The sequence below is a fragment of the Loxodonta africana genome, chromosome 2 (assembly GCF_030014295.1).
Source record: "Loxodonta africana isolate mLoxAfr1 chromosome 2, mLoxAfr1.hap2, whole genome shotgun sequence".
Classification (NCBI taxonomy): Eukaryota; Metazoa; Chordata; class Mammalia; order Proboscidea; family Elephantidae; genus Loxodonta; species Loxodonta africana.
This window is the reverse complement of record NC_087343.1, coordinates 88,255,545-88,273,455: the sequence shown is the minus strand read 5'-3', so window position 1 is coordinate 88,273,455 and position 17,911 is coordinate 88,255,545. Positions and strand designations below refer to the sequence as shown.

At 39.9% G+C, this 17,911-nt stretch overlaps 2 protein-coding genes across 3 annotated transcripts in view; one reads left to right on the top strand and one right to left on the bottom strand.

The window, feature by feature from the left end:
* XRCC4 (X-ray repair cross complementing 4) overlaps positions 1 to 14,372 on the bottom strand; it is a 342,053-nt gene extending 327,681 nt beyond the window's left edge. The window contains exon 1 of the mRNA XM_064273781.1: positions 14,287 to 14,372. The gene's annotated coding sequence lies outside the window, so the exon portion shown is untranslated. The remainder of the gene's footprint in view (positions 1 to 14,286) is intronic.
* A 76-nt stretch (positions 14,373 to 14,448) lies between these two features.
* Positions 14,449 to 17,911, top strand: part of TMEM167A (transmembrane protein 167A) — a 39,057-nt gene continuing 35,594 nt past the window's right edge. For both annotated transcript variants that reach the window (XR_002785144.2, XM_010588255.3), the window contains exon 1: positions 14,449 to 14,580. Coding sequence is in view for 1 of the 2 variants with exons in the window: in XM_010588255.3 (XP_010586557.1) it covers positions 14,578 to 14,580 (3 nt within the window). In the remaining variant the exon portion in view is untranslated. The remainder of the gene's footprint in view (positions 14,581 to 17,911) is intronic.

Sequence of the window (17,911 nt, the reverse complement as noted above, 5' to 3'; positions counted from 1 at the left end):
ACAAAAAAAAAAAGCCCTGGTCCTGACGGCTTCATTGGAGAATGCTACCAAACTTTTAGAGAAGTTAATACTACTACCACTAAAGGTATTTCAGAGCATAGAAAATGATAGAACACTCCCAAACTCATTCTGTGAAGCCAGCATAATTCTCATACCAAAACCAGGTAAAGACACCATGCAAAAAGAAAATTACAGACCAATATCCCTCATAAACTTAGATGCAAAAATCCTCAATAAAATTCTACCTAATAAATTTGACAACATATCAAAAAAATAATTTACCACAACCACATGGGATTCATACCAGGTAGGCATGAATGGTTCAACAGTAGAAAAACAATCAATATAATCCACCACATAAATAAAACAAAAGACAAGAACCATGTGATCTCATCAACTGATGTAGAAAAGGCATTTGACAAAGTCCAACACCCATTCATGATAAAAACTCTCAGCAAGATAGGAATAGAAGTAAAATTCCTCAACATAATAAAGGGCATTTATACAAACTCAACAGCATCCTAAATGGAGACAGTCTGAAAGCATTCTCCTTGAGAAGAGGAACCAAACAAGGATGGCCTTTATAACCACTCTTATTCAACAGTGTGCTGCAGGTCATAGCCAGAGCAATTAGGCTAGATAAAGAAATAAAGGGCATCCAAACAGATAAGGAAGAAGTAAAAGTATCTCTATTTAAAGATGATATGATGTTATACAGAGAAAACCCTAAAGAATCCACAGGAAAACTACTGGAACTAATGGAAGAGTTCAGCAAAGTATCAGAATACAAGATAAACACAGAAAAATCAGTTGGATTCCTCTACACCAACAAAGAGAACTCCGAAGATGAAATTACCAAATCAGTATCATTTACAATAGCCCCCAAGAAGATAAAATACTTAGGAACAAGTCTAACGAGAGAAAACTTCAAGACACTACTGCAAGAAACCAAAAGAGACCTACATAAGCGGAAAAACATACCTTGTTCATGGATAAGAAGACTCAACATTATAAAAATGTCTATTCCACCCAAAGCAATCTATAGATAAAATGCAATCCCAAACCAAATTCCACTGGCATTTGTAAATGAGATGGAGAAACAAATCACCAACTTTATATGGAAGGGGAAGAAACTCTGGATAAGTAAAGCATTAACTAAGAAGAAGAACAAAGTGGGAGGCCTCACACTACCTGATTTTAGAACCTATTACACCACCACAGTAGTCAAAACAGCCTGGTACTGGTACAACAACAGATACATAGAACAATGGAACAGAATTGAGAATCCAGATGTAACTTCATACACTTATAAGCAGCTGATATTTTACAAAGGCCCAAAGTCCATTAAATGGGGGAAAAGACAGTCTCTTTAATAAGTGATGCTGGCATAGCTAGATAACTATCTGCAAAAAAATGAAACAAGACCCATACCTCACACCATGCAGAACAACTAACTCAAAATGGATCAAAGACCCAAATATAAATTCTAAAATGATAAAGATCATGGAAGAAAAAATAGAGACAATGCTAGGAGCCCTAATACATGACATAAACAGTATACAAAACATTACTAAAAATGCACAAAGAGCAGAGGAGATGCTAGGTAACTTGGCACTCTTAAAAGTCAAACATTTATGCTCATCCAAAGAATTCACCAAAAAACTAAAAAGGCAACCTACAGCCTAGCTATGACAAATCTGATTAGCATCTAATCTCTAATATCTATATGATATTGCAAAACCTCAACAAGAAAAAGACAAATAACACAATTAAAAAATGGGCAAAAGATATGAACAGGCACTTCACCAAAGAAGACATTCTGGTAGCTAACAGACACATAAGGAAATGCTCATGATCATTAGCTATTAGAGAAATGCAAATCAAAACTACAATGAGATACCACCTCACCCCAACAAGGCTACCATTAATCAAAAAAACATAAAATAATAAATGTTGGAGAGGTTGTGGAGAGATTGGAACACTTATACATTGCTGGTGGGAATATAACGTGGTAGATCCACTTTAGAAATTGATTTGGGGCTTCTTTAAAAAAGCTTCTTTAAAAAGCTAGAAACAACTACGTTCCAGCAACTCCACTCCTTGGAATACATCCTAGAGAAATAAGAGCTCTCACACGAACAGATATATGCACACCCATGTTTATCGCAGCACTGTTTACAATAGCAAAAAGATGGAAACAACCAAGGTGCCCATCAACGGACAAATGGATAAACAGATTATGGTATATTCACGCAATGGAATATTATGCAACAATAAAGAACAATGATGAATCCACAAAACACCGCATAACATGGATGAATCTGGAAGGCATTATGCTGGGTGAAATTAGTCAGCTGCAAAAGGACAAATATTGTATGCGACCGCTATTTTAAGAACTCAAGAAAAGGTTTAAACACAGAAGAAAACATTTTTTGATGGTTATGAGGGTGGAGGAGGGAGGAAGAGGGGTATTCACTAACCAGATAGTAGACAAGAATTATTTTAGGTGACGGGAAGGACAAACACAAACGGGAGGTCAGCATAACCGGACTAAACCAAAAGCTAAGAAGTTTCCTGAATACAACCAAACACGAGAGACATGAGAGACAGTGTAACAGGGGAGGATGGCTGGGGACCACAGTTTCAGTGAACACAGAAGTCAACTGGCCTCTTAACAAAGTTTATTAAGAAAATGTTCTGCATCTCACTTTGATGAGTGGCGTCTGAGGTCTTAAAAGCTAGCAAAGAGCCATTTAAGATGCATTAATTGGTCCCAACCCTCATGGAGCAAAGGAGAATGAAGAACACCAAAGACACAAGGAAAATATGAGCCCAAGAGACAGAAAGAGCCACATAAACCAAAGACTCCATCAGCCTGAGACCGGAAGAACTAGATGGTGCTTGGCTATCACCAATGACTGCCTTGACAGGGAATACAACGGAGAGTCTCTGATGGAGCAGGATAAAAGTGGGATGTAGAACTCACATTCTAGTAAAAAGACCAGACTTAATGGTCTGACTGAGACTGGAGGGATTCCAGAAGACATGTCCCCCAGACTCTCTATTATCCCAAAACTAAAACCATTCTGGAAGCCAATTCTTCAGACAAAGATTAGACTAGACTATAAGACATAAAGTGATAGTAGTGAGGAGTGTGCTTCTTAGCTCAAGTAGACACATGAGACTAAGTGGGCAGCTCCTGTCCAGAGGTTAGATGAGAAGGCAGAGGAGGACAGGAGCTGACTGAATAGACACGGAAAATACAGGGTGGAGAGGAGGAGTGTGCCGTCACATTATAGGGAGAGTAACTAGGGTCACATAACAATGTGTGTATAAGTTTTTGTATGAGGGACTGACCTTAAAAATACTTTCACTTAAAGTGCAATAAAAATATATATATGAAATTATTTCAATATTTTATTGGTTATACGTTAATAACTTGTTCTTAAAACCAAAACTTGTAAAAAAAAAATAATATATGAACAACTTCATATGTATACTCAGTTATTAGATGAAACAACCACCATAAAGAAACCAGAAGTAACAAGAATGCTGCTCTTTTCCAAAATTTCCCGTTCTGTGGCATATCATTAGAATCACATAATCTTAGATTTCTGACCTAACAAATATGAATCAAACACCAGTTACAGTTCCTGGAACATAACCAATAAAGAGCCCTAATTCAAATGGCTGAATTCATTTAGACTGTACTGATTTGAAAGACTAGCTTACCTTTCCCTCTCAATTCCTTAAAAAAAAAAAACAGGTTCCCAGTTGAAGGATTCAATGTCAGTTATCACTATTGCTCGTTAGAGATTGTCATCGGCGCCATGGTCCACGTCCCACTGCACTGCAGGTTAAGAGTGCTCATTCGCCCAACTTTTAGAGAGAATTTGTTGATTTTGCCACCCAACAGACTCTCCTGACTTATAGCAAGAATACTTTGAATGATTCCTACCTCTGCTGTTCTCAGCCCACTGGCTTTGGGCAAAGCTGACTCCAGCCCCAGATTCCAGGGGTGGAACACAGACATAATCTAAGTCAACTATGCGTTCCAATCTCAATGACTGATTCAGAGATGAGCATATGAATCAAGTTAGGACAATTAGGAAGAACGATCTTTGATTCCAAGACTTTTTTTTTTTTTTTTTTTTAACTAGATTTGTTATTAGGATGCTGTGAGCCTCGAATTACTAAGAATGAATTTAACCCAGCAGAAGGCAGAACTGAGAGGTAGAGAGCAGGTCAGACCTGATTCAAGATGTACCAGAACCTAGATCTAAAAGTTGATTTTTAAAAATATGAAGCTAAGAATTTCTCTTTTGCTTAAGTTACCTTGTATCAGGCTTTGGAATCAGACAGACTTAAATATGAATCTTCATTGTCATCCAAAGGTTGTATGGACTTCAGCAAATCACTTAATTCTGTTAACTTCGATTATCTCATAGTACTCTGCGACATAGTTATAGGTGTGGTAATGTTCTATCAGCGGTATGAGTACCACACTTTGGGAAATTCTCCATTATAAACCCACTATATCTAACACCAAACAGGAAGTTTCATATTTTCAGCTTAATACACTTACAGTCTCACCAAATATAAAGCGTGTGACATTTTAAAACCACTGGGCAGCTTTGTCATCAATACAGAGTATATAAGTGATAACAGGTAGTTCAGGAAGAAAACTACAAAAGGTCCTAATAATTCTAGAAAGAAAAACCACCATAATATTAAAGTCCATTCAAAACAAAGGTTCAAGTCTTGGTTACATGCCAAAATGTGTTTTGCAAGTTTTAAAAGTCAGGAATTAAGGAGCCTAATGTTTTCTCCTCAAAGCTCAACATCTCATCTCAGAATACTGGCAAATATTCTCTAAATTGATTTAAATTGTAAAATCATACTGCTTTCTCTTCTACCTGTGACTAATACACTGAAAATAATGGGCAAGTACTAAGAGCCTCTGATGAGTCTATAAGCAAATTTGTTGTCTCATGTTTATCAAGATATTTAAAGAAACCAATGTTTCTTCTGCTAGAATATATGATCTCAATTGTATGTTTCACCTGTTCTGTACAATATCAACACAGCATTACGATGTGATTAAATGATTTCATTAGCATATAAAAGCCATCAATCTCTACCACCAGAAAAGAGAAGCAATGGGAGGACAAATCCACTTTTAGGATTTTTATTTAAAGAATGTTCAGTTTAACCTTCATCTACAAGTCTGTGAAACAGATATAAGATTGTATAGGTCCAATGACTTGACATAAAAGCTTCAAATGTCTCTACTTTGCACCAAATGCCCTTTGTTAAACTGCAGTGATAATTTGGCAGTGGTCTGTGATTCCAGTACCCAGTGCCATTGAGTCGATTTCAACTCATAGCGACCCTATAGGAAATATCCAGCTGAATATGCTGATTTAACTTGCTCTTTACTCCACAAGCTTTCTTCTGAGGCATAGTCATCAGATAATGATAACCAGGACAGATTTCCTTGTTATATTTAAACTTGAGAAACTTTGTATATTTTCTCTGTTGCCATATGAAAGTTCTCAGAGTATAAAGTTTTGGTTTCCAAAAGTAATACCTAGGTCATGACATAAACTGATTTTAACAATGTTAAAAAAATGGGTAAGTTGGTTCCTAAACATAGTGCTAAGGAACATTTTCGTTCGTATTGAATTTGGAGATGAGTACCATAGCACAAACTAATTTACAAAGTTATAAATAATGACCATATAATCTTTTTTTTTAATTACTTAAATCTACACATCCACACATGGAATTAGCATAGTGTACTGAACAAGAAATCTACCTAACAAATTACCAAAGAATCATCAATAAATTTTTAAACTTTAACTTTTAAGTACTCCAAAGTTTAGACAGATGTGATCCTATTTTCTCTGAGCAGATGTTCATTTGGACATATTCCTTATTTATTTACTGTGTTCAATGCTAAGGTCACATTTCTTAAGCAGGAACTTGGCAACTTTCAAATTTTATGGTAAATATTGACATGTCCCAGCATGTCAGTGTTTGTACTTTCAAGGCTTTGATGAGTCTCTTCAACGATGCCTGCATCATATTTCTTACCACTCATTTCTGTTCCAATTGAGCAAAGTCCTTCCTTATTCAATATAATTCTCATTAACTGTTCAGATTGGATTATAGGTAAACTAATAGCACCCTCTCACACAAAGACCAGATTGAGCTCTTCACTTATTTCAATTATTTGGTCAAGTCTGTAGGGTTTATAAAATTCAGGAAGTGAGACACAAATCAATTGTTCTCCAAGTAACAGCTGTACTTGACCACTAGACTTAATCCCAAACCTCATCATTGATACTGAAGCCTTTTCAGAACATATAGAGTTCAACTATTCCTTTTGTTAGTCCTAAAGGCTAGGCAAAGTTATGATAGACGGGCTTATAGGCTGCAACAATGATAATGGTATTCAAAGGATAGTTTGAATTCAGCACGGCTCATTAACTAGGATTAAACAATGCTTACATGTAAAGTTAGTTTATCTAATTTTTGTGCCAAGTGTCAGAGACCATGTTGACAAGCTAATCATCATTGACTTAACCTTAAAAATAAATGTCCATATCATGGGGGAGAAAATCTTTGCAATAACTTATAAACACTCTGGGGTTTCCCAATGCCACACAGCAAAATTCAATTTAAAGCTACTGGTATTACTGGCCTCTAGCAAAAACATAAGTGTCTCATGAGCCGTTTGGAATCCTTGTATGGATTTATTCTTTTTGGTTATGTAAATCTAAATAAACAGTATTTTCCTCCCCAAAAGAGCCCAATTTCATCATTAAAAATTTGCTGACTACAATACATAGTCCCCTCTTCAATAATTTCAGCCAAAGTCTTAGGAAAAAAAAAATGCACAACTCATTTTCTTACCAGTGCTGGCAGCTTCACAAAGGACAAGGAGCAAACTGCCCACAGCTATAAAATCCATTAACCACTTCCTAGAGTGGCAAGTGCACAGTTAAGTACTCAGCTGCTTGTGTAAAAAGAATTGTTGTCCTATTATTTTAAAGGCAGTCACCTTTGTCCTAGAGAAAAAGTATAGCAAAAAGAGTACTGATTGACTCAGAAGACCCAGGTGAGTGGCTATGGTCATGCCATTAATACATTAAAACAGTCGCTGACTACTTGCTATGTACTAGGCTATGACACTCCATATATGGATAAGACACAGTTCCAGCTCCCTAGTGAGACGGAAATATCCAAAGAAAATTATGAAGTTCAGAAGCAGGGTGGGAGCAACTCTGAAAAGTAGCACTTAAGCCAGCCTGACATTTCAGGGAAGGCTTCATTGAGTAACATCTGATATGAGTCTTCAAGGATGAGAAAGAAATGGTTAGGTGAAAAGGGTTTAGGGGTGAAGGGAGAAAGGTAGTGAAGGGTATTCCAGGCAGAAAAGTCTGCATGAGCAAAGTATGGAGACAAGAAACAGCATGATATATGAAAATGATAAACAATCAATGTTTCGGACAGCATATCAGGAATTAGGAACGCAAACACCCCATCAAGTTCATTCATTCATCCAAAATTTATTGAGTATGTTTCAGATAAGGAGCCCTGGTGGAGCAGTGGTTAAACACTCAGTTGCTAATCAAAAGGCCGGCTGCTAATCAAAAGGCCGGCTGCTAATCAAAAGGTTGGTAGTTTGAACCCACCTGAAAAGATATGGCAGAATGCTTCCATAAATATTAAACCCGCTGCCGTTGAGTCTATTCCGACTCTTAATGACCCTATAGGACAGAGCAGAACTGCCCCATAGAGTTAGTTTCCAAGGAGCACCTGATGGATTCGAACTGCCAACCCGTTGGTTAGCAGATGAGCTCTTAACCACTGCACCACCAGGGCTCCAGACCTGGAAATCCTATAGGGCCTTCACACCTTCCTGATATGTTCAAGCTGACACTGCCCAATTCAATTCGTATCTACTTACAATAAATATATTTTGTTATACTAATTTTTGGTGTTTCTCTGCACATTTAGGTTTTTGGTACCATTAATGCCCTTTTCCTGTTCCGGGAGCCAACCTAGGCTGACACATTGCATTTAGAACTTTACATTTTAATACAATTTACATACATTTTAAAAAATATCACTCTAGCTGTTGTATGAGAATAGAATGGAGGGAGGCAAGGGTTGAAGAAAACAGGGAGATAAGTTAGAACACTTACTGTAATCCAAGCAAGAAATGATAGAAGCTGTCATAGGTTGAATTATGTCCCCCCAAAAATGTATCAGTTTGGCTGGGCCATGATTCCTGGTATTGTCTGATTTTCCTATAGGTTGTAAACCCTGCCTCTGTGATGTTAATGAGGGAGGATGGGTAGCAGTTGTGTCAGTGAGGCAGAACTCAATCTACAAGATTAGACTGTGTCTTGAGGCAATCTCTTGAGATATAAAAGAAAGAAGTGAGCAGAGAGACAGGGGAAGGGGGGACACCTCATACCACCAAGAAAGCAACACTGGAAGCAGAGCGCATCCTTTGGACCTGGGGTCTCTGTGCCTGAGAGACTCCTCGGCCAGGGGAAGGATGACGACAAGGAAGCTTCCTCCAGAGTCGAACAAGGGAGAAAGACTTCCCTGGAGCTGACTCCCTGAATTTGGACTTTTAGCCTACTTTACTGTGAGGAAATAAATTTCTCTTTGTTAAAGCCACCCACTTATGGTATTTCTGGTATAGCAGCACTAGATGGCTAATACAGAGGCTAATAGAAATCTAAGCAAAAGATGATCATAGGAGTACACGATAGTAAATGGTCAGATTCCAGATATAGTTTATAGAGAGAGCCAACAGAATTTGCTGATGGAGTTGATGGAGTATAAGAGAAAACAAAGAATCAAGGATGACTCCAAATATTTAACTCTGAGCAACTAGCTGTATAGGGTTGCCACCAATTGAGATGAGAAAGAATTGGGCAGGTTTGGGGGAAAAGAAGAGGAGTCCAGTTTGGGACATTTGAGTTTGAGATCTCTTTTAGATGCATCAGGTAGAGATGCAAAGGTAGACAACTGAATATGAAAATCTGCAGTTCAAAAAGAATGGGGACTAGGAATACAAACATGGGAGTTATTGGGTATACAGATGGTATGTAAAGCCGTGAGACTTGATGATATTATCAAGAGGAAGTATAAACAGAAGAAAAGAACAGAATCAAAGATTAAGCCTTGGAATATTTCAACAAAAAGAGACCAGGAAGAACAGAAGGACCCAGCAGAGGAGACTGATAAGAAGCAACAAATGAGGTAAAAGGAAAACCAACAGAGTGTGGTGTCCTGGAAATCAAGTGAAGAAAATAGAGAGAAACCTGTGAGAGCTGGAACTCAATGGGACTGCCTTGTTTTTCTGGGTCTTGCAAGTTTTCTGCCTTTGACAGCATGCAGTCTTACTGCCTTTCTTTCTACTCTCTATTAGTGGAAAATACTCAAGCTGTCCTTCTCTGACAGGTTTCTGCCTTACACAGATTCTGGATTTTGCAGGTTTTACTTCATAATATGGAAAAGGGAGTGATCATCTGTGTCAAAGGTGGCTGATAGGTCAAATACCTTGAGGCCTAAGAATGATCACCACCAAGAGATCACTAGTGACATTAACAAAAGCAGTCTTAGTGGAGTATGGGGGCAATAGCCATATTGGAGTGGGTTTAAGATTAGAAAAAGAATTGGGAGATAGAGAACAGATAACAGTTAAACTCTTCAGAGGATTTTTGTTGCACAGAAGTGCAAATAAATGGGGTTGGAAGCAGAGTTAAGGGAAGCATTTCATATGGTGAGAGAAATAACATGCAGGCCAAACAAAACTTCTGTAGGACTTAATTTGAAAGCCATGGGGAAAGAGAATGAGAGAACAAAAATAAAAAGACTAGAATACAAAGAATCTTGACCTCAGGATTAAGGTGAAGGCTGGCTGAGGACCAGAGAAAACTAACAATTCAGGAGGCAAAATTTTGTCTTTTAATACATCTGAGTGTTAGTGAATAAAAAAAGGCAAATAATGTAACGGGAAACCATTACCATCAATATTATCATTATTAATACTAGACACAAGTAAGAAGAGAATAAGGGAGAAAGTGGTCTGCAATATCAATTTAATAATAATAATAAAAAAAACTATTGAGTGCCCAATATATACAAGGAGCCCTGGTGGCACAGTGGTTAAAAGCTATGGTGAGCTATGGCTGCTAACCATAAAGGTGGGCAATTCGGATCCACCAGCTGCTCCTTGGAGACCCTATAGGACAGTTCTACTCTGTCCTGTAATATCACTATGAGTAGGAATTGACTCAACAGCAACAGCTGATTTTTGGTACGTATTCAAAGCCATGGTATTTTCAATCACCTCATATGTATGCAAAAGCTGGACAATAAATAAGGAAGACTGAAGAATTGATGTCTCTGAATTATGGTGTTGGCAAAGAACACTAAATATACCATGGACTGCCAGAAGAACAAACAAACCTGTCTTGGAAGAAGTGCAGCCAGAATGCTCCCTAGAAGCTAGGATTGAAGCCACCGCTGAGGCTTTCCCCTCTCCACCACAGTTTCCCCCCATCTTGACGCCCACCAAGCCATGGCTTCTGACTGTGGTTTTGCCCAACTGTGCCAAGGGCCCTAACTGCAGCTTGAATTTGATGCCAAAATCCCGTGCATGTGCAAACCAAGATCTTGGCACGTGCTCAGGACCTCAAGGCCCATGGCCCCAAACCGGACCCCAGACCTGAACTTTGACAGAGAGAAAGATGGTCTCTGGCACACAGCTGCAGCCGAGCCCATTTGTAAAGCAAAAGTTCCCTTCCTTTACAAATGACTCAGCACCTGGATCTCCAAATATGGACATGGGAGGGATGGGGTGTTGGATTTTGGGCACCAATCCCACCCCCTGGGGACTGGAGGGCATAAAAGCTCCAAGTTCCCCTGGGGCTGGGAGTGCGTGGTCCTTCAGCTGCTAGGCCCTTCAGCTGCTAGGCCCTAAGATGCTCCTTGTTTGCACAAACAATAAATTTCCACTTTCTGTTTCCCTTGCAACAGGTGGTGTGGTGTCCGTCTTATTTCGATCGGCCAATGGGACAGGACAAGAACCCTCATTTAGTTACAGGATGGCAAGACTTCGTCTCACATACTTTGGACATGTTATCAGAAGGGACCAGTCCCCAGAGAAGAGGATCATGCTTGGTAAAGTAGAGGGTAAGGGGAAGACACTCAACAAGATGGACTGACACAGTGATGCAATAATGGGCTCAAGCACAGCAATGACTGTAGGATGGCTTGGGACAGGGCAGTGTTTCGTTCTGTTGTACATGAAGTCACTATGAGTCTGAACAGACTCAATGGCACTTAACAACTATGTATACAGATACAATCATCCTTTCATCATCATCCCTCCCCTCAACCTTTTAATTTAATGAAGGAGAAAGCCATGCACACAGTTAACAACCAAGACTTCCTGCATGCTTAAAAAAAAACTCCATGCTAAATACTTGGCTAGATGATTTACTTGTATTAACTCATTTAATTCTCACACCACCATGCACTCTCTCACAGAAAAGGTAAATATGTACTATGTTTACATGTAATTCTAGGAAGCCATGAACCCAAAGTGGGAGATACTCTCCTAGATGTGAGAGACAATAATCTTTGAACAAAGGAATAATAGTCTTACTTGCTTTTTAGCAAGAAAATATCAAAGATGGTTTGAAATGAGAATCCAGAGCAGAGCTACAGAAAGAAGACTTTTGAAATAGTTAAAGTGGTATAAATTAGTACTTAAACTAGGTCACTGGCAGCAAAAAACAAAAGCAGAGAGTTTATGTGCTTATACAGCTCAATCGCAGACTCCCCAGAGATCTCACCAGATGCCAGATTAACTTTGTTTGCTGTTTTTTAAGAATACAATAAACATTATACACGTATGTTCAGCCTCATCTACTGGCATTCGTATTTCTCTATGGATAAAAAAAAGTAACCGGCAAATATTGTTTTCTGTAATTTTGAAGCTGAGATATATGACAGCCTAAACTAATTATAATCCATAAAAATAATACAAAAAATCATTTGTGGTCTCTAACAACTTCAGTTTCCTAATGATCTTCGCAGGTAATTTGAAGCACTGCTTCATACTGAAGTCCCATATTTTTACACAAATAAGGCACGCCTTCAATGTCTGTTTGTCAATCCCCCCCAGATATTTTCATAACACCTTCTGTCAATTTTTTTATAACATGTAAAAAAAATTGGCATAGCGGCCCTTAGCAAAAATACCTTGTGAGAGAGGGCACAGTTGGCAAACAAACATAGAAGTTGCACATTATTTCCATAAAATATCGTAATACTCTGAAATTTCCACAAAGATAAAGACAATTCTCACAGAAAAGCCAAAGTCCATTATGTCTACAGACACATTTACTACTCTAGAAACCAAGCTTGACAAGTAGCAAAACATAATTTCCACAACGAAACCAAGTTTGTTTAATATGACTAGCAAGAGTTTTAATACATAATATAAAGCAATTACAATAGAGAGGCAGATTTTTTGTTTTTTTTGTGGATGGGAGGAAGGTACTGTATATTTTCATACATTTCTCATCCCTTTCTGCCCCATTAAACTAAAGCCATCTTTGCCCTTTTAGTATACTCTCGTGATGCCTTAAATAAAGCTGGTGCTCAATGAACACTTGCTAATTTGTGTATCTACCACCTATCTGTCCGTTTGTCATATTGTGGTGGCTTGAGTGTTGCTGGGGCCCTTGTAGCACAGTGGTTAAGCTTTTGGCTACTAATCAAAAGGTCAAATCCACCAGCTGCTCCTTGGAAAATCTGTGGTGCCGTTCTACTCTCTCCTATAGAGTCGCTGAGTCAGAATCCACTGGAAAGCAATAAGTTTGTTTTTTTTTAGTGTTGCTATGATACCAAAAGCTATGCCGCTGGCACTGCAAATACCAGCAGGGTGACCCATAGTGTACAGGTCTCAGTAGAACTTCCAGACTAAGACAGACTAGGAAGAAAGGCCTAACCATCTACTTCCAAAAATTTGCCAATGAAAATCCTATGGATCACATAAGAATATTGTCCAGTATAGTGCTTTGAGTCCCCTAGGTTGGAAGGCACTCAGAACACACAGTGGGCTGGAAGAATGGACTGGAATATACCAAGGATAGTGAAGATGGTGCAGAACCTGGCAAAAGTTTCATTGTTATACAACGTGTCGCCATAAATATGAGCCAGCTAAACAGCAACTAATAAATTTGTATATATGACCAATTCTTGACACTTCAGGATAATGGATTCAAAAACCAAGCTAGTCATGGTAAAAAATAAATAAATAAAACAAAAATTTAAGTGTGCAGTACCAAACAATGTAATCACAGGTAGCAAAAACCCAAACGCTCTAATTGTGTTGACCTAAATACAGTAGTCTCATAGTTTGGCAGAGTTGAGCTCATAAATGAATATCTCATATGAGATACTGACTCACCTTCTGAGTCAATAAAAAAAATTGGCAATATTCTTAAAAGAACCCTCCGTTGCCTGATATTCTGTACCTCCGACTTCTGAATAATTCCAAGAACTATGCAAACGTGAATACGTTAAAGCCTTCTCCGACTAAAAATTGCCAAAAGAAAAAACAGGGTGGGGAGGGCGGCATCGCTTACTGGTATTAAAACCAGAAGAAGCTAAAAAATACTACTACTGATTAAAAGGAAAAGGTGTTTTGCCTTGCTGGTTGATAACTCCTCTACATTAACTAATTAATTATTGCACTCAGGAGAGGTCAGTTCCTTCCATTTATTATTACAGAAAGTTCTTTCCTAACCCCAAAGGTTGCAGCCCCAGATAGAATACAATCCTTGCAGTTAGCAAAAAGCTCGCGGGGAAGGATGGAAGGCGGATGTTAGGGAGCTGATCAAACAGCCTACCCAATACAGCCCCCAGATTTAAAAGGCCTCCTAGGTAACCCACAACCAATCCAAAGCATTCCAAAAGCGCTTTACAAGCCCAGGATTCTCTCAGGCGCCAACAGAAACTAAAAAGCGAGCCCAACAGGTGCATGCGTAGCGGATGAAGGCGGGAAATCCTGGCGGCCCAGCGATTCCACAAGCGGAATGCCAAGAGCTCACATACTGAAGGGGATCCGAGCCAGGTAAACTCCGTACACTGCGGAGCTCTTGAGAGAAAATAACAGGGAACTAAAACAACAACAACACAGCCGACTACTATTACTTAGAGGCAGCACCCACTTCCGCACCCTACCTCTCGGTCACTCCACTTCCTTTTCCTCCAAAACGCCCGCTCCCCCAGATAGATGTCCTGCAGCCAATGAGAGCGCCAGTGGCTTCGCAGGGCCGGTGGACGTTTTCTAAGTCCCACCTCTTCCGGAATAAAAGAGCCTATCCTGGCGCCTAAACCGCGCAGCCTGGGAGGAGGTGCCTTGTCAGGCCCAACCGGACGGCGGGAGAGAGCGAGAAGGGCAGGAGAAGCGTGCCAGCCTTTTCCGCCCTGGGCCCGGAAGGGTGATGTGGCTGGGGCTTCGCCGGCCTCATTATGGTAAGGATATGGGCTGTGGGGTCGCGGCTGAGTTTCGCGAAGGGGCTTAGGCCTAGGCTAAGGGGGGAGGGTGGGGTGGAGACCCTGGGTGCGCGGGCCCGGGAGTCCTGTTTAGCTTGACCCTCCTGGGGCTCGGAGGGTGCACAGGCCCCGGAGCCATGTGGTCCCTGCATGTCCATCGATAGAGTCTGAACCTGTGGTCCAAGGAGCAGCCTCGGGTCGCGGAGCCTGGCCCTTCCGCAGGGGCTACTTTCCCACCTCGGTTGAAAGGAATCCGCTGGTTTGGTTTAACCCGTCGGACCCGTAGGCTGTCTGTGGTCATTGATCCTTAGAGGCATTCGCGTTTACTCGTGTTGTTTTGTTTTTTGCGTCTCCTTGTCTTTCTTTCTGGGCCTGACCAGTGTTGTTTATTTGATCGTTTTTTGACTCCACCAGCTCCACACTTTCATTTTCTGCTATTGAATCAGTGGCCTTTCAGACCTCCCACTCCATTCTTAACCTTAATGATGCTACTTTACAAACTATAGCTTAATGATTGGCATTTTCAGCAGAGATGGTTTTCTCTTCTACGAGCTTAAAGTACTTGAAGTGGTTGCTCTGGCTTCGGACCCTCTTCCTCTGCAGCTCCTCCCTCCACACACTCACACACACACATTTTGGGTGTATGTTACTGTTTTGTGTTATTGCAGATTTTTTTGATAGGTGAGGCGTCAGAAAAGTTTGAACTGTAAATCAATAAAAGTTCTCAAAAAATGCTTACAGGCTGAGAAAAACAGGTAAAGCCAGCTTGGCCAGAAGACAGACGTAATACCTGGGTTGTTTTTGTTGTTAGGTGCTGTCCAATCGGTTCGGACTCAAGCGACCTCAGACACTGCCAGGTCCTGTGCCATCCTCATAACGGTTTCTGTGTTTGAGCCCATTATTTCAACCACTGTGTCGATCCATCTCATTTGAGGGTCGTCCTCTTTTCCAATGATACTCTACCAAGCATAATGTCTTTCTCCAGGGAATGGTCCTTCCTGATAACATGTCCAATGTATGGAAGAGGAGGTCTTGCCATAAAGACGTATTATCTTTGTTATGGTAAATGCCAACAGCCCATCGTTTGAATTTATGACGTCCATGTGCTAAATATTGTATTTATGAACATATTTTGTGGGAGGGAAACATGCTTTTTATTATATACTCAAAAGCAGCCATGACCTCAAAAAAGCTAAGGCTCACTGTTATAGGTGAAAAGCTGCTAAGCTTGTGTTCCGAAAAGTTCCTCCAGAATCCCATACAGCGTAAAACCCTTAGACATTGAGTCAGAAGCTCACTAATTGTTGCCTGCTTTGTGCTGAGTACTTTGCTTATGGCTGGGGCATAAGTTCCAGTTTCTTCCTTAGAGAAGTTTACCACCAGGTAGAGGAAATAGTTGATTTTTGGCAGGTTATTTCTTCTCTGGCTAAGGAGATTTTTCTTCATTTCACCTTTCCCCACCTCTCATATGATGTGATTCTGTTACTTAGAAAATTTTATCTCTTTTGCGTTTAAAGAAGAAGGGAGACTTAGGCATAATCCTTGCATAACCTCCCTAGAAGCTGAAGCTGAATAATTTTACTCATAGTACAAGATAAAGATATGTTCGTCTTTTCAATATCATATTGTCATACATGCTAGTTAAAAGCAAGACATATTCTGTGTTCAAGATCAACAGTATTTAAACTGTTTTGCCATGCTTTTCCAAAAGTGAGAATAATAACTGTTGCTGTGTGCCAGGCACAGCACCAAAAAGCAGTTTATATGCTTTGTCTTATTTCAAGCTCACAACAACTTTTGAGTAGATGTTTACAGGTGAAGGAAGTGAGGCACAGAGACTGACTTGCCTGAGGTCACACACCTAGCAGGTAGTGAAGCCAGGACCGAAACGTATTTTTAGGTCCATATGCCAGAAATCTTCATGCTGTTGTCAACAGAAACAACATAACTGAGGATGAAATATGTCTTAGTGATTTATTACTCTCAAATATGAAATATGGATGATGGAAACAACTGCCAAGTGATTAATTTTTCTTTCTTGCTCTGTTCTTGTGAACTCGGGATGTCAGTAGTTTAGAGAAAGTGCATTGTAGTTGAAAGAACTGCACAATGAGGCTTCAAAAATAATTTAGCATTTAAAAAATGAATTAGTATCTCAGTGCCTTTGAGTTTGCACCTAGACTTAGTATGTTTGAGGTACCAAAATGATGATGACTTAAAGAACTTCAGAATATGCATTCTCACCTAACTCCTGACACCCTTCAAGATTCACCTCAAGTTTCATCTCCCAAGAAGTCTTCCCTTACCCCTTCCATTTTCTTCTTTTTTGGGTCAGGGCTTCTAACCCATTCTTCTGGTTTGAGCCCCTGCTGAGAATTTGCATTTCTAACAGGGTCCCAGGAAGTTATAGATAAGAATCACCTGGGGGTCTTATTAAACTGTAGATTTTGATTCAGTGTGTCTGGGGTGGAAAGGCAAATTCTCAGCAGGGGCTCAAACTGGAACAAACCAGTTTGAAACCCTGTTTTAGGTTTTCATCTGGACATCCCTATTCCATGTGTATACTTGCAGTATCCCTCTAACTTGACACAGAAAACAGCAATGGAGTTCTTAGAGACTAGGTCTTTTACTTTCTACACCCGCAATGCAAGTTAGAGCTACCCTTTGCCATAAAGTAGATTCTGACTCATAGTGACCCTGTAGGACAGCGTAAAACTGCCCGATAGGATTTCCAAGGTTGTAAATCTCTGTGGAAGCTGACTGCCGTGGAGCTGCTGGTAGTTTTGAACCATCGACCTTTTGGTTAGCAATTGATCACTTTAACCACTGCACTGCCAGGACTCCTACTGTGCCAGCAACCTGTTGCTGTCGAGTCGATTCCACTCATAGCAACCCTATAGGGCACAGTAGAACTCCCCCATAGGGTTTCCAAGGAGCAGCTGGTGGATTTGAACCGCCGACCTCTTGGTTTACAGCCAAGCTCTTAACCATTGTGCCACCAGGGCTCCCCAATTAGAGTTGTTGTTAGGTGCTGTTGAGTCAGTTCCAACTCATAGCAACTCTATAGGACAGAGTAGAACTGCCCCAGAGAATTTCTGATGCGCAGCTGGTGGATTTGAACTGCTGACATTTTAGTTAGCAGCGGAGCTCTTAACCACTGTGCCACCAGAGCTTCATAATTAAAATTAATACTCCTTAAATGAGTGAGAGTCTGGGGATATAAAGATAATTAAAACATGCTGACTGTCTTTGCGGACTTCACAGTCCAGTGAGGGAAATTATTATTTGTTTTTATTGTAGTTTAGATGAA